Source organism: Lissotriton vulgaris, chromosome 11 (assembly GCF_964263255.1).
Source record: "Lissotriton vulgaris chromosome 11, aLisVul1.2, whole genome shotgun sequence".
Lineage (NCBI taxonomy): Eukaryota > Metazoa > Chordata > Amphibia > Caudata > Salamandridae > Lissotriton > Lissotriton vulgaris.
Genome location: NC_141699.1, coordinates 404,964,445 through 404,988,584, shown reverse-complemented (window position 1 = coordinate 404,988,584; position 24,140 = coordinate 404,964,445). Strand labels below are relative to the sequence as shown.

At 42.9% G+C, this 24,140-nt stretch overlaps 1 protein-coding gene across 1 annotated transcript in view; it reads left to right on the top strand.

Moving 5' to 3' along the window:
* The window catches only part of TCF7L1 (transcription factor 7 like 1), a 138,700-nt gene that overhangs the window by 89,942 nt on the left and 24,618 nt on the right, over window positions 1-24,140 (top strand). Inside the window, exon 4 of the mRNA XM_086943451.1 lies at window positions 12,943-13,026. Within this exon, the coding sequence (XP_086799577.1) occupies window positions 12,943-13,026 (84 nt within the window). The remainder of the gene's footprint in view (window positions 1-12,942; window positions 13,027-24,140) is intronic.

The following is a 24,140-nucleotide window of genomic DNA, read 5'->3' as shown; positions in this document are numbered from 1 at the left end:
TTCCTGTCCCATACTGAATGTATACAAAGCCGGCTTCCTCTCACTCCCTGCTGCTGATGCATTGGGATTGATTCCAGGCTTGCACAACCCCCACCTCCACCGCTCAAGAAAATACATTCAAACTTAAACCATCTCTCTGTGCAGCTCAGATTATGACATTTTGTGGCTAGGCAAGTTCAAAGTGTCTGCAGTCCTCACATGGTATTTGGGTTTGAGTCCAAAATGCACAGCGTCAGAAATTGTTTGGTTCTTCCTATAATTGTTCTAATTGGATTTGTAGGCGTATAATCCTAAAACGTGAAAATGTTTCACTTCATCGTAAGTGGTTACTTAAAAATAATTTTAAAAAATACTATTATTGCTTTGTTGAATTGTCCTGTACATCATCAGTTCATCTAGTATAAATAGCCTTGACATTTTCTGTGATGACATAAACGCTGTAAAGTGGTATGGGTAAGTTCATTAAACATAAAAGAAACACATGGTATACAGTTGTGAGGAATATTATAAATCTGATTTACAAAGCATAGGTTTTATCAATAATTTTCCAAAGATTTAAGCAGCATTGTACACCTTCTGTGCCAAGGGAGTGCTTAGAAATCCTTTAACAAACACACACTCGAGTTTCTCCTTTGTCAAAATGCTTCATAAGTAAAAATAAGTATTGTCAAAGCCAATTGGCCTCGCATTTGAGACCGATTGGGTCTGTTAGTGACTTATGTTCATACAGCAAAGCATAGGTAAAAATGGCGATGCTATACAACAATAACAAAAGGGGAAATAGGCACAATGATGCATGTGCGTGATGTGGTGCAAGCGTCTTTTTTTTTTTTTGTCCCAATCTGAGATTGATCAGTAAATTTTAAAAAAAGATGAAAATGAAGTCGTTCAAAACCGTGTTTATTTGTAAAGTGGAAAAGCAGGCAGCAATTTACCAGGCATTACAACAACAAAAAAGAAGGTAATATTTTAAAAGATAGAACTTCGGGTGAGAAGCTGAGGGGGCAATTGAATAGAAGGTTGGAGTAGCGGTGGGGGGCAGGACGGAAAAATAAGCACATGAGAGCAACAAGGAGACAGGGCTGATGGACACAGGAGGGAGAAAACAATATTGAGCAAAGGCAGAAGCTCCAGCAGGGTGGTGAGGAAAGCACACGAGGAATACAGCTGGAAAACACATGTACTTTTTTGAAGTGCTTAAAGAAAAAGAAAAATCGGTTTGTCCTTAAAAGTGAGCAGTGGAAGGAAACTAGTTGAGGCTGTGTTCCAGGGGAAATGCAAACAGAAGACCGACAAAGTAAGCCATTGAATAAGAAGCAAGTACTTTTGTGACAATAAAACTAGCCAGTAATTGGCAAGGAATGGGCAGTATTTAAGCCCACTGTAATTTATTGGTAAAATGACAATATGTCTTTTGCCATCCGCTTTCGATGTCTGGTGGGCTTGACCTAAACAAGGTGAAAGCTACTATTTAATGGCTTCAGTGCACAGTCGGAACAATGTGCTCTTCTTGTATACACTGTTCATGCTTATACTTGAAACTTTAGTCCGGAGAAATCATTACTAAACAGGCAAATTGTAACCATACAGAATTATAGCAGACCACGTAGACTACAGTCGACGAGATTAAGGGGTGCTCAGACTCAGGAAATCGCTTTTGGACCATACCTAAATACATGTTTTGCCATTTGCAAAAAAAAGTTATCTGGATATCAGTAGACTGTTGCAAGCAAAATAATAAAGTGAGCAAGGAAGGAACAAAACCAGCACTGCCGGGACACACCTCTTTTATCCTTAATTAGAAAAACATAGGATTCCAAGATAGCATGCTGTTTTGTTTATTTTTGTATACATTGTGTGACTTCGTTACAAAATTGTATTAACATTCAGCTACAAATTTGCCTTGGAAGGGACCTCAGAAATGGGTTTTTTTCTTGAACAATTAAAAAGAAGGCTGTAGTCATACTCTGCGCCCTTGTTTTTTAGAGTAATTGTGCATTTTCCACTTGTATTCATCAGTTTCAGCAAACTGAAACAACACGAGTGTTTCACTCGTTATCCTTGTCGTGGAAATAAAAATGCATGCAGCCGTTTTGCAGACTTATTTTCAGCTATAAAGTATTCCCGAGCAACATGTTCGGATCCACCTTGGTACTCGATAGAGGGGGTGAAGGTTGGCATCTCTTCGACCCTTCTCTGCGAAAGGAATTCGCTGAGATCCTGAAGTTTAAAATGGAAAGCAATTTAGTGCCGATGGTGAACACACACAAATCTTTTCTGTGTCTGCTGTTCTTGAGATTGTCAACGCAGAATGCAGAAGCTTCCTGTCGTAGCCCAGGCTAAGTGAGCAGAGGTCTGAAAGCGGCTCCCATTTCCTCACGCAGGAGAGTTTACAGAATGAACTCCTGGCCTGTGTCTCCCCTTCTTCCTGGGGGGAGGGGGATTTCACAGGCACTGGGACTTTCAGAACTCCGTACATTTGCCAGTTTGCGGATTTAGTCTTTTCAGTACCCATTTTTAAAGGGAAATCTTTATCTGTACAACAAAATTTAAAGTACAAAACAACAAAGGCGATAGAGAAAAATGATGAATTTGCAGTCCTGCTCAGTAGATAGGAAAGCGGGATGCAGTCAGATTTGAGATATTTTTTTTTTTAACCGTGTGCATGTTTTGTAGCTGTCTGTGTATACGATGTACAAGAGCATCCTTTTATGGGTTAGACTCTGCCAAGCGTGAGGCTCGACGAGTGCGCCTCTAGGGGGCGGCTCCTCGCCACGCCCAGGATAGAGTGGCCGGCCGGCTCGCCCTATCGGCGACCGGCCGGGATTTACTTCCGGATCACAGGTGACGTTTTGCGGTAAAGAGGCCTTAGAACATTGACATGGACTTACAGAGGGAACGGGGGTCCTCCTTGCGTACTCCCTAGGCCAGCACTGAGGGGAGAGACCGTAAGCTCTCAACAGGGAGAATGTGGCCACCGGCTGGGGAGGCTAGGGCGACAGGTTACAAGCCTCCTGGGATCCTGGGCAGCCTGGTGGTCGAGGGGTGGACCCCGGAGATGGCGGACAAGGACCAAAGGGCAGGGGGCCATTACTCAAGGACACAGGTGGGTTGCGCCTTGCGTGGGTTCCTCAGATTGGGAGATGCGAGCTAGAGGGCCCCTTTGTGCTTGGGGAAAAGTAACTAGTATAATTGAGAACATTGATTGTCAATATTAAAAATGTGTTATTGATTATATCAATTTTAATATGTATGGTTTTAGTCATGTTTATGAAATGTTGATCATTAAACATGGCCGTTTTACACCCGCTCTCTCTCTGTGGATGATTTGATTGTGGGTTGCACCAGCTGGCTTGGCGGGCGGGGAGTTTGCTGGGGGTTCCGGGGCCTATTGCATCATGTGCCATCTACCTCTGTCAGTGAAGGCTGACACCATTTGTCTTTAAGAACGATTGTAGGTTTGTATCCTATTCTTTAGGAGCAAATGAACTACTACTATAAGCTTCTCTTTGCGTGTTTTTTCTTTCCTTAACTCTTATATATGCATTTCTCTTATTTGCTTCTGGTTATGCTCCTTGATGCTGTTAATTTCTCACATTGACTAACCGGCGTCTGCAAGCCTAACTCCTTCTTTGCCCCCCTTTATTGATATTTCAAAGATTGATATGTTAAAAACCAAGGATGCATAAACATAATTTACTTAAATATCTCACTCCCTATACTTGCATGTTAATGGATCTAATTTAGAATCACATGACTTAAACATGCAACAGCCTCAGGTGAAGGATCCCGGCATTACTATCTGTCATTTGGGCTAGCCATTTGGCTTGAGACTTTTCATTATGTAAATGCCTCATAATTAAATGCTTCCTTCTACCATCATAGTGTCTTTTTTTCTCAGCCACATAAGCTTGTGTATTAAACTACTGCAGCCTAGTCTACTTGGCCTACTTTGTTTTAGTAGAATGTGACCCCAGGGCATCCAGTATATCTTCCTTGCATTGTAATGCAGTTCATACACCTGATTATTTTTGCTCGGCAAAAAAGGCAGAGTGTGAGCGCTAGTTATATGAAAAAGGTTTATGAGCCTCAAACCCTTATTGAAAGACCTGTAGACCCTTTCGCCATGATGTCTTCGCCAGTGCTGACCTGTTTCAAAGAACAGCCCAGAAGAACCACTTTACTCTTCGGAACAGTAGTATGTGTGCATTTCTTCTCTGCCTCTTTTGAACCACTTGCCTCGTCCACTTTAATGACATTTCAGGTGGTACAGGCTTTCCTTGGCCCTGTGATGGCGGCCCAGCGCACCCTATCCCCCATTGGACCACTGCAACTAGGGAAAAGCTGAGCTTATAATTCACAGGGGGAAATTGCCTTTCAAAGTTGGCTATACTGTCTGTGCAAAGGTGCAGATTCACTACTTCTGCATCTTCCTTTTCTACATAGCTGAACCATGCCAATAAAAATTGGACAATGATATTTGCAGTACCAGTGCATTTGTTTTGCAAACAGCTAATGCTGGGGCTCTCATTACACGCCACAGTGCAGTCTACAACTAACAGCTTTTATCCTGAAATTCTGTAATGGTAAATACTTGTGGGAAGCGTGGCTCAATGGTTAGAGCGGCAGACCCTGATGCAGAGGTCTGGCCCGGGACAAGGGTTCAATTCCCGCCTCGGCGGCTCTTTGACTCAATCTCCCTGGACCTGATAATTCTCGCCTCGGTGCCTAGTCTAATCATGGGTCCCACTCTGTGACTCTGGGCAATAGCTTGCTTAATCTCCACAACAGCCCCAGCAGCGCTAGGATGCCTGGCTTCACCTTGGGTGTGCCCAGGAGTGGACATCTCACAGGAAAGCCAGGAAGGGTTCCACAGCGGTATGAATACAGCGCTACGAGACCTCTGGGTAGAAGGCGCTATATAAATACAAACACATTTACATTTACCCTCTCATTATCCTTGAAGGTGGAAGGAACATCATCTTAGGCCATCGAGACCTCTGTTGCCTAAGCAGATATTTTCATAATAGACGTCATACTGGTTCACGCTTCGAGGAAGAACAGGACGTTCATATGGCTGAGAGTCTTGTGCTTTCATCTAGAAAAGCATTTGATTTATGCTAAAGTGCTTAATGGTACTATCCTCCTTTCCAGGAATGAAGTTGGAGCAACTTTAGAAAAGGTCAAAGGCATGGACACCAAATACATTTTATTTGCATAAGTGAGGAGGAGGCGATCTGTTGCCAGTTTCCAAACATTAAAATTACCTTTGCAACCATTGTAGTTTAAAACCAGGCACAATTGAGCAAATTAACCTCCAGTTTGAAAAGCAGATTAGTCGAACCCCCACACATCATCAATACGCTAACGTTTCTAAAGAAATAGTACTGTTCTATGCCCTTCTTTCCTTTGTATCAAAACCTGGCATCTATTGGAATTTTTGACAATATGGGCTTTATATGACATACACTTGTTGTCTATACAGCTGATTCAAATTTATCTCTGGTGCCTGATCATTCTTAAGTTTCCCTGCTGCCAGTAACCACTTAACTTATTGGAAGTCTTTAGTCAATGTTGTAACCATATGTTATTTGTTAATAAATCTGTTCCAGTCACCTACCTTCTCCGTAAGGAAAGGACTATGTAGTAAATTGAGATGCACTCTTTCTCTTCATATTCCCTAGTGACGTGGCATAAGTATACTTTTTCTCTGTCGGTAATAGCAGTGGTATTATTAGCAAGTTTAATTGGGTAACCTTTAGTGGTGCACTCTTCAGGTTCAACCCAGGGTACATGGCAGCTGTTAAAGGGAGTAACTTAGACTTCTGAAAACTAACGAAACGGAGAACACTGTATTGTATTGTAATTGCATTTATATAGCGCTTACTAACCCTGACGAGGCGTCAAAGCGCTTTTTCGGCGGGTACCCATAGAGGATTAGTGTTGAATTAGTACAGGGAAACATGCAAGTACATTTTAAGAGGTGGATAGGTTAGACAGTTATTTGGATATGGAATGATAGCAGAAGGATAGAGGAGGACAAAGGTTTGTATTTATTTATCGCTTGTTGACGCACGCTATTCCGGAAGCCTATAAAGGATTAGTGGTGAATTAATATGGTGAAATATGAGGTAACTTCAGTGGTGGATATTAGTCTGTTAATTGGAGTGAGAAGGATAACGGAGGGATAAAAAAGGAAAGAAAGATTACCATTCATATAGCACTTGTTACCCCTGATGGGTGTTGAAGCGCTTTTCTGGCGAGTAGCACGCCACTCCAGAACCCATAAAGGATTTGTGTTTAAAATTAGTATAGTATAAATATGAAGTAATTTGAGTAGTAGATATCTTATTCAGTTATTTGGGCAGTATATTAGTATAGTTGAATATGGAATTTGAGAAGTGAACATGTTAGTCTGTTAATTTTGATTGAAAAGGATAGTGGAGGGATAAAAGAGTGAAAGATAAATTTTTTTTTTAGGTCTTAGCAGTAGGAAGAGAAATGCTCCGCCCTTAGCCTCGATGCCTGGGCTGAGACGCACTAACCCTGGCCTCGTATAGCCCTAGTAATCAGGTGACCCCTTCAGCCAATGGGAACCCTAGCCCTAACACTATCCAATCACAACACTAGCCCTAAAATCTAGAACTAATAGGAGACCAGGACCTTACTGCCAATCTTAGCCCTAGTCCAAGCACCCAATCAGTTCAAAAACCCTGACCTCTACGTCCAATAAAGGCCTTAGCCCTACCAGTAGTCCCAACCCAAGTCCAAGCAGCCAATGGTACAGGTAGCCCTAGTCCCTACTTCCAATAGAAATCCTAACCCTAGCCCGAGTCCCAACCCTACAATGATTGAATCACAGACCCGGAAAACAAATCAGAACCCTCAAATACACAACCAATGAGGACATTAACCCTAACCCAATAGAAACACCAGATACAACCACCAATCAGTGTACACATGTGCCAACCACTAGCAGACCATATAAGGTCCCAGCGACCTCAGACAAGGTTTGCTGGCCAGGGAGTTGGAAGTTGCTTCTCCTGTTCAGAATCTCCTAGGAGACAGACAGGCTCAATCCACACGTTGGACTTCTTCAGGAAAAGGATTCACTAACTCGAAATCTAACAATACTGTTTGAATAAAACTTTACTCCCCCTGCTGGCCAAAAGAGGAACTGCACAGGCCCCAGTAAATACAGTTTAAACAGCTCACAGAAGCACCCTCTGATGTAGAATATCCCTGTTGCAGGGGGTGGGGGGGGGTCTCGCCTCCCTGGCTTGTGAACACAAAATGGTGGCTGGGGGTGCACTGTTTTAACACACAGGTCTTACTTAGCACAGAACAAAGGGGAAATTAGGAGGGAAAACAGATTTGACACCAAGGAATGAGAGGGACAAATTACAGAGGTTGGACTGCAAATCCCAAAATTCAACACGTTAAATGCAAGCAATCATGGGCAGGGAAAACAACAAATTTAAAACACAAAACAGGTGATAAAATATGCAATCACAGGCAGGTCAAAACTGCAATTTTAAACTGTAACAACTACATGCAAAGACAGTAATCACAGAAAGGGAAAATCGTTTTTTAAACAACTTTTGTTTTCGGAAGAAACAGCACTAGTCTGTCTCCTTACCACTTCCTGGACTCTGCTCACTGCAATCTGGGGCACAAGTAGGCTAAGCTGTCCAAACAAAATTGTCAGAAGTCATCAGGCTGGGCATTTCCTCTCACTCATTAGATTCTCGCACCTTTGGATCAGTCACTCACTCTTCACCAGTCCTTGCAAGGTCTCAATATAATTAAGAGCTGCTTGTTAAAATTTTAATTTGCGGTCCAGAATCCTCAAACCTCATGCCTGTGGACTCCTGAGCCATTCAGCCTCTGAAAACTACAATGTTCTAAATGTTTAACGCCATTTGGCTGTTACATACGCATAGAAGGTTAAAGATTTCGGTGTGTGGAAGCCAAAGGGTTAATCCTTCAGTTTTCATATTGGCTCTCAGGTAACTAACAGGGGCATTCTAGCATTTCCTTCCAGCTGTTCTGCATCAGGAATATTTCGACATTTAGGGAGAGTACAGTGAACAGCTGCCTCCTCCATCTCACACTCACCAAACCTGGAGCTGACAGTTGCTTCCTCCAGTCAGCCATCCTCTAGGAATGCATACCCGTCCATCACAAACAAGTAAGAGACCCTTCACTCGCTCTGACCCCCAGGCATGCCTGCTCCCAGCAAGCACTCTGAAGCCTATTCCGTCCCATTTGTAAAATATTGCACCCTGGAGCCTGTGCAGGCATGGAATCCTTTGCGGGGAACTACATTGAATACATCGACAGAAACCCAATGTGTTAACGTTTGTCAGGGATCTTTGTCAATATAGGTCAATATAGGTCAATCTCAGGAGGTCTATCGCCTATGCCGATTCCCTCAGGATAGGAAATGGGTTTGAATCCACAGCAGACTGAAGTATTGTGCCTTTCTGTCTCTGTTATGCCCTGGGGGCAAATAGACGTCAAAGTCGAGTAGTTGTCTAGGGCTGAGCTGATACTAGTCGAAAGTGGCATCTAGGTGTTGGCCGGCAGCATTAATCTCTTGCACTGGGCAATCTGGCAACCTCTGTGTATAGGGCTTAATCTGTATTGATGCAGAAGCCTAGCATGGATTATAGTTAAGAAAAGGAGAGAGCATAGATTGACCACACAGTTGCTGCTATTTGAGTTCCCTTTCTGCCCTCAGAGAGAGATGATGTGCTGTTCAGAGGACAAATTAAATATGCCAGCTGTGTCTCCACCTCTTGTATGGTAGTGTGTTTATTTTCATTTTTAAAGTGACACGGAGCATGCTGTTACATTTTTATCACCTTATGCATTTGTTTATAAAGAGCTTCATGAAAACAAACTGTTACTTCCTCTAAGCAGGACCTATTTCATGAAGTAATCTTGGTCGGATGAGGTCAAGCTGTTGAGTACAGCCAGGTCTTTCAGCTGTTTTGAGCTGTAGAGGGTTAGAAAGGTTTCTTATTTTCCTAGAGAAAAGTACCAGAGCTTGACTGTCTGGAACCTAGTTGGTTGGTTGGTGTGGATTCTGTGCCGCAGAAGCATGTGGGTTTGTGTGAATGTGTTCCGCGAGTTGTCTGTGCAATGCTTGCACTATCACTCAATTAATATATTTTAGTGCTTGGCCCTACATAGTTTTTATCAAATATGTGATCTAGGAATGGGGCTTCGGGTAGCTAAGTCTAAAGTTGAATAGCACCAATCTGCAACTTGTGTTACTGTGTAAGTGTGACTTGATTTATCATAGCTGCCTGTAGAAATTTTAAATAATGGTTTGTAAAATGATCTTTGTGTGCTGGTTGTATAAATGATGGGTTTTATGACCCTTGGGAAAGAAGGCAATATCATCCACGTACAGGGTAATTATTAACAACAGCCCTGATGACCTTTGGGGCATCTGGCGACAATGGGAACGAGACATGGGAGATATGGAGGATGCCGACTAGGAAGCAGTGCTAATCCCTTCAGGAGGTGGCCATTAGGGCGAGTTTCTGCCTAATACAGTTTAAAATCCTACACAGGGTCTGCATAGCTTGGCACAGGTTACAGAAGTTGGGGAAGATCCCACAGCACACCTGTCAGCACTGCAAAACACATTGGGTCATTCTACCACATCATATGGGAATGCCAAAAGATACAGAAATACTGAGTGACAATATTGACAGAACTGGCGGACTTACTAGAGAAGAAGAGATGCTGCTTGGCCCCCAATTTGCGCTCTTCTGAGTATTGGGGGACATGGACATTCCGTATAAGAAGTTATTGTTCTGCTCGCTGGCCTTGGTGGTATCGAAGAGGGACCTGGTGTGGGTTTGGGGGTACAGGATGTCCCTACTAAGAAAAAAAAATGAATTGGTGAATGGGCACTTGCATGCTGCCGAAAAGTTGCTCTATGCTACTTGTGATTGTCCTAAGAAATATGAGAAAATATGGGGTTGATGGAGGGAGGTCTATGACCTGGAGATGGAGGGCTCTCAGCTGCCACAGAATTGAGCGCTGAGCAGGGTCTGCCTGACCATAGCATGGAAGGACTGGAAGTTGGCAGAGGGTCGCCACCCCGTTGTCACCTCCTGTACCTACCTCCTGGAAGTTTGTGGACTGTTGTAAGCAGATCTCCTTATCCAATCTAACATGTCCTGACATTGATTATCCTGGTAGTTGTTCGGATGTAATGTGGGTATGCTCATTTTGTTTGTTTTTCAAAAAACAACAAAAAAATGATTTTAAGCTGGGTTTTATGGTTGGGTGACTTCATTATACCAAAACGACATCTATCTTGGTGTGTTGCGTGCATTAGGGTGTGGTACGGTGAAAAGCTTTTGTTGGAGAGCTGGTTGACTTAGGAATGTGTGGTACTACAGGGCAGCATCAATGTTGCCAACTATATGACTCTTGGTCATGTGTTTGTTACTTGATGGTGACATGTATTCTGTTGGTTCTGTGACCATTGTGAGTTGGAAGATTGGGTTGAAATGTGGCCCCCTACATTGCCAACTCCATGCCTTTGGTGCTATACTTTATGGTTGGGAGGACTGCTTGACAATACACCCCTTGACCCTCCCCAAACACAATCCTGCGCCCGTGGTGTAGTTATGCCATCCCCTCTCTCTATTTAGGAGGGAGGAGTTCAACAGTGAAACTGTCAGAAACATCACAGTGCAACAGCAGGAATCTCTGCGGAGAGGATCTGTACACCTCTGTCCGTCTGATGCAAGTGGCTCATAAAGAGGAGATGTTTTGGTCATGTTTAAAAAGGGGCCAGTATTTATTCTCTACACCGCCTGAAACGAAAAAAAGTTTACAATTTCTGCTTACCTGCTCTCCAAAATAAACATTGTGGCTATTTGGTCTCTACAGGTGTTTCACCTCATAGAGGGGAATGTGTTTTGTGAGTTGTTGACTTGCCGGTTCTATTTTTTGATGGAACCACAACTTGCTGTCATTTGACTGAATTTTAATGATACAAAGTAGTTAAAGTTAGGTGTTGGATTAGTTCCTCACTCGAGGCCCACTAATAAAGACCCTTTGCTCTACTTACCGCCAGTCAGCCTGCTGCCTCCTGGGTGGCATGCTGGCCTTTCCAAGTGTTTGTTCATTACAATCCCATCAGCAACTAAGGTGATCACGTCGTCTTCTCTTTTAATTTATCTTAGTAACCACACCACATCTCAAATGGCCCAGGCAAACACGGTCTTTTATTGTCTAGATTTGCAGTGCTGTGTTTGTAATCGGGTAGGAGAACTGAGTGACACCTTGGTTTCTGTTTCTCAGCCAAGTCCTTACAGCATCACTGGAAACCGCCAGCAAAGAAACAAAAAAGGTGCGACCTGATCAGTGACTAAGTGTGGGTTGCACAAAGCTTTTTGTTTGGAGAAAGGAGATCTGTGGCGTCTCTGCTTCAATTAAATAATAGTTTCCTTTCCTCACACCTATTGTTGAAATGCTGGTCTTGGGGTGGGATCCCAAACACCATAGTTACATGACTCAGAAGCGTTAGCGCATGCACTACCTTGGCCAATATGCCCCGCTCTGGTAGGTTTTAGTACTTAGCTGCTGGCTTCCTCTGATCGTAGCATTGCCAACACCTTCGGAAGGAGTCTACTCATGCTAAGAAATGAGCCTCAGCCTGAAAGCATTTAGTGTCAAGTTGACCCTGTACGCGCTGCACTATCACTCTTAAATCCAAACAGCCTTGCACTCGTCTAGTCTGTCTCAGGATGGAAGGCAGTGCACTTCAATAAAATGCATGTTGTCTGCACCTTTTGAATTTGGGAACTATCTTACATCAGGCATCGTTGCTTTTTTTCTAAAAGCAAAACTGGCTTAAATAAGTGTGTCGTACAAGGTAATTCCTGGTCACAAAAGCAATTCATATGTTTAAGATACTATGGGTGGCATTGTTTTTTTTCTGTTTATCCACTTACGTTATTTGGTTGTGTTGGGGGTAGACCGGAAATGGAGTAGATCTAAAGCACTTCAATACAAGCTTTAAATGGGATACTAAACACTGGTGTGAATCATGGGACCAACACTACCAAAATCGGATCCAAGTATGTTGGCTCCACGCTTCTGGTGCTGTAAGTCTAACCTGTTTTCTGTGGGAAATGGCACTATGCTTTCTTTTACATGGAGTTTGGTACATACTTGGTAATCTTCACTTGCGACAAATGATTGTTCAGATAACTGTAAAAAGTGATACTTACAAAAAGTTACTGACTGGGAAAGAGGTTCAGCTGTGTCTCAAACCTATGTGGGAGCAGCATGTGTTGGGGGAAGCATGGCTGTGATTGGTAGGCAGAGGTTTACAGCTTTATTTGTGTCTTAAGGCACAAGTTATTTTTATCAAGGAATTTTGGGAGAATCCTTGTGTGGTCTAGGGTGCACAATCGAGTAGGTGCAGATTTTCTTTCCGATCATTTCTACAAATGTTTAGTGTAGTGAGTCTTGATTCCAAAAGGTTATCCCTCACGTTCCAGAAATATACCCTAATTTTGCAAGCACAGCTAGCTATCCTTTCTATGCATAAAACTGGGGAGTTCGTTGACGTTCTGTGTGTTCTCCTGCTAGGCTTTGTGCTACAGCTTGAAAAATGGATGATGTTTTCTGTCTGGAGTTTTAATACTATTGTAAATATATGTTTTTGGTCAGGGTGTTCTTTGTTAAATAGCATTCAACGTCTCAGTAAATACTCTTGATTTCATGTGTTTTTTTTTCATTCTGCTAGTGTTTTCTCAGCATGTCTTGCTGAAAGGGCGGATCTTGTGCTTGCATGTGAAGATTCAAAGCATGTAACCTTCACGCCAAGTCTTCCATTCTTGTAGCAAGTCGTATCTTTTTTCACCCATTCATATTTTGGTTTATCTCTTCTTTTGCCAACAGTACCTACAGATGAAATGGCCGCTTCTAGATGTGCCAAGCAGTGCTGGACTCAAAGACGCCCGGTCACCTTCTCCTGCACACCTAGTGAGTATATATTTCCTCACAGACACTCCGTTTTGTGATGTTGCCTCGTTCTTAAATATCTTAAGCGCTGAGTGTTTTTGTCCTTTTATTCCCCAGGGGTTTGGCTTGAGACTCACGACACGTGGCTGATGCTGGCATTTCTTAGCTGTTTAAAAAGCCTTATGTAAAACTCCATGATCCAATTTAAACCCCTTCTCAGTTAGGCAATAATAATAATAATAAAAGCATCTTATATAGCGCCTGGTTACACTAGGAACAGTGTGTCCCCGCGCTGTATAGACAGAGAACTGGGCCACTCCCAAGAAAGGAGAAAAAAATGGAAGTTGGGAGACGAGGAAACTGGAATTCGAAACTCTGTATCTTGCTACTTGTGAATGTTCTCTGGACAGATATGCGAGTTTAACGTCTTCAGCAATACTTTTTCAACACATTATTAGATAGGCAATATGGGATTAGGTTTGACACTCCTTAAACATTTTTTTTTTCAAATTGAGCACTCCACCGAGTCTTCCTCTGGTCTGGTGAAGTGCAGTGACGCTTGCTTACTGATGGTTGGTTGAGGAGCATCGCTTTACTGACCAGAAACATTTAGCCTCTGATTTTTGCCCCCACCCAGCTTTAATGTTCTTGTGTGCTGTCCGGTCCCGGCAAGGGTCCGTGAACTGATAGACGATTGATGTGTTGGTCTTTGTAATGTCAATGTTAACCATTGTCAGCATTGGGGAGAGCTTTCTGTTAAACTAAATATTTTATTCGTGAAACAACAACTTTAGATCACTGCCACCCACATGGCCTACTCCCCACCTGCGCAGTCTTTTCCGGGAACACAATTGTTAGACAAAATCCTTGTGAAATCGGTGCTGCAATTTCAGCTGGGATCACTGTGCGTAATACACCCCACACTCTCCCTTCACACACACACACACACACACCAGACGCTGCCTGTTCTCACTGGAGGTCTTTGTTTGGAAAAGCAGGGCTGGAATATTTCTACCTGCCTGTTAAACGTTAGACCATCCGCCCTCACAAGCTCTGACTTCCTGCGCCTTTCTTTCCCAAAGTTGTGAGCTCAGCTTGTTCTAAGAACATATCAGCTGGTTCAGTGGCATGTGCAGAAGTATATTATTTTTGAGAACCTGAAATTACTTTAAAACAACGTGTCCCATAAAGGGTGGCGTCTAGCCTAAGTGTTCATGTTGCAGCTACATTTGATCTTGTGTGGCTTGGTTTCTCTCTACTTCCCCGACATTATTGGGTGATGAGTGTTTTGGCAGATGCTGGTGTGCAGACATTTTATCATGGTACAAAAAAGGGCATTCGAAACCATCCTGTATCCTAATGTAATTTAGGTTTCATAACATAAGGAAAAGGCGTATTCTCTTGTGAGCATGCGCTATACAGAACGTTTTGCAAACTTAAAATATGTACAATGGAACTCGCACATCAGACTGCACTGCATTTAATATTTTCAACTCTGACTGGGGATATGAAGGCGGCTTTGACTCGGACACAAATCCAGGTTTAGTGCTACAGGCTGTAATCCTGGTGGAACCTACTTCATTCTAACCGCCTATGTTTTATTTATTTCGCTATTTTATTTAAGAGACGGCCTACTCCATTCCATCTCTTAACTATTTTTTTTATTTAAAGGGGTACTACCCTACCCATGTTTTTAAGTCGAGCTGGGCAGCACATGCACTGCTGCGAGGCATGCAGTAGTGGAGTATGCCTTTGACGCCCCGCCCACTCTCCGCCCATATTTTGTATTTGCTTGTGTCATTGTCCTTTCTTAAACGCTGGCTTCCGAGTCGTTATTAGGCTTGTTAGTCCCTGCTTGGTACCGCCTTGACTGCATTTGTTACCTCCCATAACGACGGGACCTTTACTGGTGTTCTTACATGGTCTGCTTTATAAGTCGATGAGCACTATTTTATTTAATGCTCTTCCCTTATTCCACCCACTATCTCGCAGCACGCCGCACTGTTTTATTTTAATTTTTACTAATGGCTGGTCCGCTTTAACTATAGCAGCTGTGTTATTTTTTTTATTCATTTTAGCAGCATGGTCCACATTTAGCGTCCGCACTTATTTATTTTGTTTTACTAGCGCCCATGCGGTGCTTTCTCATTCATAGAGTCCGCGCCTCTATCTTTACGCAAATTGCGTCTAAAGAAAGGTACGCGGCCGACATTAAAGTGAGAGCACGGCATGGGCGCTTTTACCAAAAGAAAACTATCTGTTTGTCAACTTGACAAACAGATGTGGTTTTTTTTGTCAACACCACCATTCCGCGGGTACACTTTAAAGTCGGACATGCCTCTTTCTTTGGACGCGGGTTGTCTAAAGAAAGGGACGCATGGGTACTAGTAAAACAAATATTTACAATGGAAAAGGTCTTGCGTTTGCAAGAGTTTAAGCTATTGCATTGCCAATAGCTTAAACTCTTGTTACTGCGAGAATTATTGCATTGCAAATGCTTGTTTCTTTAAGCAGCAAAGTCTGGTATTAACAGGGTGTCTTCTTCACCGGTGGTAGAGCTGCTTACCTGCTGGTTCACAGCTTATGGACTTATCCTGACACAGAGGAGTGGTTTTGGGTGTCGGTTCATGGAGGAGCGAGGATGTTAGAAAAGGTGTGGCGTGAGAACATTGCAGAATTGTAAGAGATGTTACTGTGTAAGATAGTGGATGGGCAGATCATTCTTGGTTATGGGAATGTTCGTTTGAACAAGTTGCTGTTTGTGGGCATTCTTCTGTCTCCCACATTCTACTTCTACCTTGGTACTTTGGCATGAACAAACGAGTGTATATAGTGGCTGTTTTGAGACGTTCCTGTTTTCTAAGTGTGCTTTCCAGTTTGTTGTTTCACATTATTCTGTATGAGTTTCTCCCACTATTTACCATCCCTGTGCAATAATGGCTTTAAGTCTACTTGGGAATTGATTCTCACTGAAAGAACTGTTACACAGCTGTTCTCTCCAATCTTGTTCTGTGTTTCCTGGTATATTTCCTATAGACCGTGCCTTTGGATTCCTTCACTGGCAGCAGGGTCTTGAAAAGCTATTAAAAGGCCCCATGTTTTTTCAAGCTCCCCACGGGTCATTGCTATCAGAGAGGGTACTTGTCCCTCAATCATATGGTGATGTCTTCCCTCAGAGAAGCGAAGGAGCAAGGAGTTCCCTAACTGTGGTGCAGGTGTTCCCATAAAATAAGAGTGTTTGTGGGCCTGCGTATTCAGAGATGGATTTATCCAACAAGGACAATTTTAATGTGAGCACAAATGCTAACGTTTATGATGATGTCAGTTGATTCAATTTTGTCTTTATAACCAAACTCTGCATGGTAGTATCACTTACTGGGTAGAGGCATCCTCGGCCCTTTTACCTTGACTATTTTTAATCTCCTCAGCTCACCCTCTGTTCAACTATGAGAGAGGGGTTAGTTCGGAGAGCAGGTGGTGTTGTTGTGCCTCATCACTGAACTGGAGTGAGGAGGACGAATATAGAGAAGTGAGCACCACATTCCCCAAGCACTGTGCAAGGATTTGCAAGTCTCTTCCCTTGGTGTGCCTCATTGCTTGGGTGTAATTTAAGAGGGACATGCTGTGCACACCTCATCCCTGCTTTATTGTACAAGATGAATTTCTTAGCAAAGCATGTGTTTTTTAGCTTATATGTTTCCCGTCAGTGCTCCTTAATGATGAAGTGGACAATTGTGCTTTTCTCATCAATAGTGTGATGATACAAATATAATTATCATGGACCCTTCCATGGGCAGTGATGGTTTCTCCTCTGAACACAGCCCTTAAATTGAACAATTGAGCTCTTTTTTTTATAGTGCTTTATTTTACACACCCTGCTGAAGAAGGCTGGAACTGGTAAATATGCATCTGTGTGTTCGACCAGTCCTATGCAGAGGAACACGGCACTGGTGTTTTGTTGATTGGGAGACTTAGTTTCTGATCTTGCTTCAATAAATTCTAGAAAGAAGCTGAATCGGGGCATACAATGCCAGTGGCAATCAGAACATTTTCTTTTAAGCAGCATTGATTTTTGTAGAAGTTTTGTTAGTGGTTTGATGACATGTTACTGATTGTTCTCCGGATTGTCTTTAATGCAATTCTGAGAGGTATGGCTCTCCCTAGTACTTGGCTGGGAGCAGAGATAGTCTCTATCTTTAAAAAGGGCTCACCTCTGCTCCCATCCAATTACAGACCCAAGTCTTATTGATGTCCCCCAGAAGATCTTCGCGAGACTCATCCTGGACCGGTTACAGGACTGGATGGAGGAGTTCGCAATACTTAGCCCCTATCAGGCATGGTTTAGGAAGAGTACCTCCACTGTGGACCAAATCTTCAGACTAGTGCTCCTGCACTGGAAAACGGTGTGTATAGAGGGTGGCAGCCTCTATATGGTATTTGTTGACCTTCGCTCCGCCTTTGATCTTGTACCCAGGGGAAAACTCTGGAGTGTCCTTTTAGAGCTGGGCATCCCCATGATGAGGATACATGAGGCTAACTTCGCCCAAGTTAGATGCGGGAAGAGCGGTGAACTGACATCTAGATTCCCCGTTGACGGGGGGTAAGGCAGGGCTGCGTGCTTGCGCCGACACTGTTCTGCCTCTGTCAACGGGGTAATCACGCATCTAAATGGAGTTCAGAATAATGATGCGCCTAAGGTAGCCAGGAACAGGGTACCGGCGATAATGTTCGCCGACGATTAATTTTAATTAATTGTGGGTTTCTATCGAGCTAGAATCGACTCCCGAAGGAGTATCTGCGCAGTAGACCGCTGGGGAACCCGTCCTGGCTTTCCCTGTGAGATGGTCCCTACTGGGTATCACCAAGGTGAAACCAGGGATCCCCGGCGTATGTGGGGGGCCGTTGTGGAGATGAGGCAAGATAATGCCCAGAGTTGCCGAGTGTGATCCCTGGTTAGAGTAGGCACCGAGGTGAGAATTATCGAGTCCGCTGACCCTGGTCCACGACCCTGCCGCGTCGGGAATTGAACCCTGGTCCTGGGCCATCCTCTGCTCCCGGGTCTGCCGCCTCTAACCAGTGAGCCACACCACTCCACTCCACAAAGACGATACCCTCTTTCTTTCCAGATCCCCAATGGGCATCCAGCGAACATTGGATGGTTTTGTAGAATTTTATTTTGCTCGGGATTGGAGATCAATTAGTTGAAAACAAAATTTATCATCTTCAATCCGCCTAGAACTACAAGACCTAACCCTATTCTAGGCAAAACAAGACTAGAAAGGGTAAGCACCTTTTGTTTATCTGGGGGTCATGATTAATGAGAGCTTGTCGTGGGGCCCCCAGCAAACTAAATCACAACTAAAACTTGCCCAACTTTCAGGTGGAATTCTCAGACTATCCAATGTGTTGACAATAAAACCAGTTGGACCCCGGCTGGAGGTATATAAAACACAAGGTAGGGGTGCTAGCATGTATGGTGGCGAACTATGGGGACATTGCAATAAAACTAACATCACTAGGGTTGAGAACAATTTTTAAAACACTTGTTAGCCCTACCTTCCAGTACCCCGCTTCTCCCATTAAGACTCGATATGGGGATTAGGCCAATTGATGAGGAGGTAGCCTTAAAACCATTACGGTACTGGCGCCGGCTCTGGTTTACACCGCAGTTGATCAATTACGGACAGGAGTTCAGAGAAATACTCTCTAGTATGAGCGCATGCAAAATTCCCTGACTCACCTTCATTAAGAAGGAATTTACAAGGCTGGGATTTCCTGTCTTATGGGCTGATTCTGAGAGGGGCTGTAAAGAGATTTTAGCGCAGCATGCTCGCGAAGGCAGTTCGTGCTGAGAACCTGAATGTGGCCCTGTGCAATCCCAAAAATGGCTCTAGAACTGCCTCCTTCCTTCTGGTCAAAGACTCCTACCACTTTGAACGATTCCTTGATGACATTTTGCCAGTTTTAGCCAGAAAATTGTATGTACAAGGAGGCATGGAGTATTACCTGTACGAGCTTTTACCAGTAACTGGTCTACTCCTGCCCCAGAAAAATGTCCTCTCTATGAATGTGATAGCGAATCGGAGATACATGTCTTCTTTTTTTGTCCTGCATATCATGAACCCAGGAAGCACTGGCTTGTTCCTCTGTGTAAAAATCTTGTTTTCCGGCAATGTACATATGCACTCAGAGTTTTAAAGACTGACACATCCGGACCCATCGTTTTTGATGTTTCGCATTTTCTGGCAGCCATGTGGCGTATCCGCATAGTTTTAATTACCCGTGGTTAAGTTGGGCATATAAGTCTAGTGACTAACTTTCCTGTGCTTAGTGTTTTAATCAGAAACTTATTTATTGCTCTAGTTTTTTTAATGTGATCTGTAAAGTCTTTTTGCTAAGTCTAACTGTTAATGTCATCTAATTGTACTACTGGTATACGTTTTTATTTGTGCCTTTATGGTATCTTACCGAAATAAAGATTTGATGATGATGATGATGATGATGATGATTGTTAAATGAGAATTGAGTTCTGGGGACTACCTGTTCGTTAAATATTTTAGTATGGGATTTAAATAGCTGCAAATGAGCGGGGCTCTGTATCACAGAGGGTTTACAATGAGAGTCCAGAGCGGGTGTTGGTGCACTAGGGAGAGGGGCTTGGGAGCGTAGGGAATTTATATGCGTACATGTCCTTGTTTTACAGTCTGAGGGGATAAGTAATTTTATAACTGATTATTGTTAATCTATTTAGAGCCTTAGGTTAAGATGTGCAAGTCTGATTTTAGTATCTCAAAATTGTGGAGACAGATAACTATTATAAAGTATGGACCTTACAAAGAGGTTTTGGTCTCGGTTGTGAAAGTCAAGTCAATTATGAGCAATATAATAACAATTTACTTTAACAACACGGGCTTTAAAAATAGTTAATTTCCCTATTTTGTATTTAAATGTCACATTGCAAAAAAATTGGGTTAAACATCAAAAGGAGAAGGGCGTTCAGGCCTCATGAGCAAATCTAGGGTATTCGTTCATATTTACAAATGGATTATGCTAGAAAAAAAAATCTGGAAAAATTTGGTTGAATTCAGGTCTTCATATGATGAGATTGACCACTGACTTAGTTTTTAATTATCTATTGAAACACAGAATTTTGGCAAAAGGAGTGCTCTCAGGATCTTTCATGCCTTCATCAAGGCACTCAGGTCTGTTCTTCATTAGACATCATGTGATAGTATTACTAACATGAGTTTGTTGTTCGCATCGAAAAGATCTAATGACAGGCAAACTTTCCAAAGTAATTTCTAGGAGGCACTATCAAGTTGCATAAGTCTTGTGCTGGCTACAGAGATCATCCTGAAAACGACTTGTTCTCTTCTGTGATCACCAAGTTAGTTTTACAGCTAACACAAATATATATAGATTGGAACTCAATGACGTGGTGGTTTGGTCATAGTGTTGCACAGATGGAAGCTCAAGGCTGCCAAAATGTTGGTTTACAAGCAACCTGCTTTGGAGTTCACATAAAGGCGTTCTGGAGAAATGTCGAAATTAAATGTGCCTCTCCAGAAAATTTGTATTTTGCCATACACATTGTATTGTTGACTTCAAGATGGCAATAGTAAAACTGACTGCACAAAAGATGTAAATGGAAGACTTGGTGGCAGTAGGCTGCAGTGCCCTACCTTTGAGGACAAATCCATCGATAGTTAGCAGTGTTCAGACCGCAGAACTTTATCTGTCGCCATGTGTTTCCATGCCCAACTCGCTGCATCCTGACATTGATTGTATGGTATCTCCAGGTATTTGTTGAAAACCTGTGCCTCTTCTATTCTTCTGGTTACGTTTGTTTTTGCATCATTTACAAAATTACTTTCTGAATAATAATTTTGTGTTAAAAATATTTAGAAAAAGAGATGAGCCACTCATGATTTCATTGTTGATGGTGATTTAGTTACCATGGCACTCCCTTTGGGACACCTTAGAAAAACTGTGTAATATTTTTACTACAGTATTGAAATATTAATCTTTCAAAAACAAAAATTGCTACCTTGGTAAAAAATAGACGGCCACCTTCTAATGTAAGTCATTCTGTATTTAGCCCAACAAGAGCATACCATCACTTAGGGGAGCTTAAGTTTCCCTCTATAACTACTACAGTGTATTCAGACTGTGTGATTGATCCAGTGCCTAATTTATAAAAATAAATAAATAAGCTCCATTGCCTTCGTCAGGAGGCCACGGCAGTGTGCATCACACATTGCCCCTGCCAGTGCTGGCAATGACAGTACCAAAACAACTATTAGCCATCACACTCCTACAAGTCTGACAATTCAGACAATTCAAGGCCCCCAAAGCTTTAAGAAAGGCTTGGGAGGCAGATAATATAAGTTTAAGGTATACTGAATAAATTAACAACGGTTCTTGCGCTCATCTTTAAAGTAGACAAACAGCGCCACCATGTGGTGTACTGTCATAAGTGCTGGTGTTGACAATTAATTGCTGGTGCCAAGCACGGAAACCACTGGGTCAATTTAAGCACTGGGTTGATCCCACTTAGAGGCAATGAACCACCAAGGGATGTCCAGTGCACATCAGGTTGTGTCAAGGAATAAATCTGAATCTTGACCAGTCACTCCTCCAATTTTAAATGGGGGAGCTGAAAATAATTGCACTGTTTAAAATGTTATGTTTATTAATGTGAGAAAATAAATGTTAACAGGAAACGTAATTTTTTTTCTAAAAGTCTTAGGCGAAGTAAGTCGCAGACACTCATGGTTTCCTCACTTTCAACATATTTTTCATGCGAAATTTTCTTTAAAGATGCATTACTTCCCTTGTCACTTAAAATAACTGCCTCACTTCTGAGTTTTTTACACAGCTGATTATATTGCGATGAATAGATACTGGTACTGAATATCTCCTTTGTGTGCATTTCTTTTACGGAAATACCCTCAAGGCCCTCTGACATGGTTTAGTTTGTTCTAATGTTTAACATTTGGCATAATATTTATGTTAAAATTGCATTTTGGTGGGGTGGTGCTGGTCAAATATTTGGAAGGGGTTGGGGTGAAGCTTGGAATGATATTATCACTTACCTCAGGTATTCTAATTATGGCTAAGTAACATATGAGCAGGTTATTTACTATCTCAGAGGAATGCAATTTTTTGCAAAAGTTAATACAGTTCCAATCGGCAAGTCTTTAACAAATGTTTTATATGTTTAGCGAGATTGAGGCTTGAACTTTATACAGAATGTAGGTGTGCATGTTTGATTGAAATGAATATGGGTTGCTATAATTCTTGGTGCGTTCCCTGGCTAGGCCATCTGTGTCCCACGGGAGTAAGTGGGTGTCATTCTGCCTTTAAGACAGATATGTTGCACAAGGGACCTGCAAGGAAGCACTTCAGTGAAATTACGGTTGCCTTCCTGTGATATTTTCACATCTGCCCCAATCCCATTTGAAGTTTACTTATCACCCTTGTAAAACTTTGCATAAAGCCGCTGTGGGAAAGGATCACAAAATATAAATTTTGACCATTTTGTAGCTTTAAATATTTATTCCTCATCTGCATTCCATGGTGACTGCACACATAAGAATGTAAGACTGGGTCCCAGTCTGTCTCTGGACTTGCAGCTCCCAATAGAAAGAATGAGGTTCAAAAAGCTGACTCAGTTACGGTGGTGTCCTTTGATGAAGCGTCAAAGCCTCCAGCTCATTGGACCTCCGCTGTTGGACCTTGGGTCGGGGTACTGTTAGAAGATCACCTCGCTGTCTTCCTCTATCTAGAACTTTAACCTGTGACGGACAGATGATATTCTCTTTGCAAATCATCAAGCAGTGACAACAAGTACAATGATCACTTCTGTTTGCTTTAGTGGACTGCATTGTCACCTTTGGCAGCGTAACAGGACTGATAAAATCGAGACTTGAGCTAAGAAAACAATATGGATCGTAGTGCAGCTGAGCTCTCATTTGTGACCTGCATTCTCATTGGTTCAGGGCTTCCTCCTGGCGATTGAAGATGGCCGCTCAGTGAGCATTCACTATGTTTTTTTAACACTTGACTGCTTTTTGAGGAGCAGTATGTGTTTCTCACTTCATACCCATTTTACATGTAGTTTGTTAGGGAACCATTTAGGACTTTCTGGTACCGTTGCAAGATATTGCTGAGGAGCGGCAAAGCAATATAGTGTGCTCAACTTTATTTAGGAAACATTTTAGCTTTCCTCCGATGCTTCCAACATGGTGGCCAGTGCTATTTTGTCTCCTGCAGTGGATTTAGGTGCAAATAGTGGAATCCTCGCTCACATGTGCCATGCAGGCTAGGCTTGATTCCCATCTCCCTCTGTCCCGCCGATCTTTATAGAAGTGCTGCATGCTCTTGACTCACTCTCTTCCGGTCTTACATGGTGTGGGATTGACCTCAGGCTTTCAGACTCGCTTGACACGTGTTTTATTGGTTTCAAAGGTCTTCACAATGCCCCCATGACTTCTCCTTTTTAGCCGGCCTGCCCGGTATTGTCCCAATGGATTTCCCCATTATCACAGTTACTCTCTGCCATTCTAAAGACTCACGTCTCGCTTCCTTTCCTGTAGGCCGTTTTGCACTGGGGTATGTGTGTCCGTGGGTTTCATTTTTCATTGACATCTTAGTTTATATGTGCATCTCTCCCCAAGCGCCTACGTCTAGCTTCTTTGCCTCTTGTTCCGGCTTGGCCCGAGTGTACATAAACTCATCCTTCCCCATTGATGTCTCATTGCCTTCTGTCACGAATAGCCTATGATTGTCCCTCCTGACGCCTTCCCAGCTCTGGCCATTTTGTGCAATACTGCCATTTATGCCCTGCCGGATTTCCTCTGGCTGCTTTTCCCTAGTTTCCTCGTGTGCAAGACTGTCCTTAGGCCATAATACCTTGAAGAACCCAACTGTGTTTACTTGGCATTCTGGGTCCAGTTATTTCCCACTGGGGTCACTTATCCTCCGAGTTGCCTGGATTCTGGGGGGGGGGGGGGGGTCTGACTCCCTTGGCTCGCCCATCTGCGTCCCACAGGAACTCCTGCCAAGCTTCCCTTCCTTCCCTCGTGTGCCGTCCTGCGTCCCCAGGATTTCCTTGTCTTCCTTCTGCGGCTGTG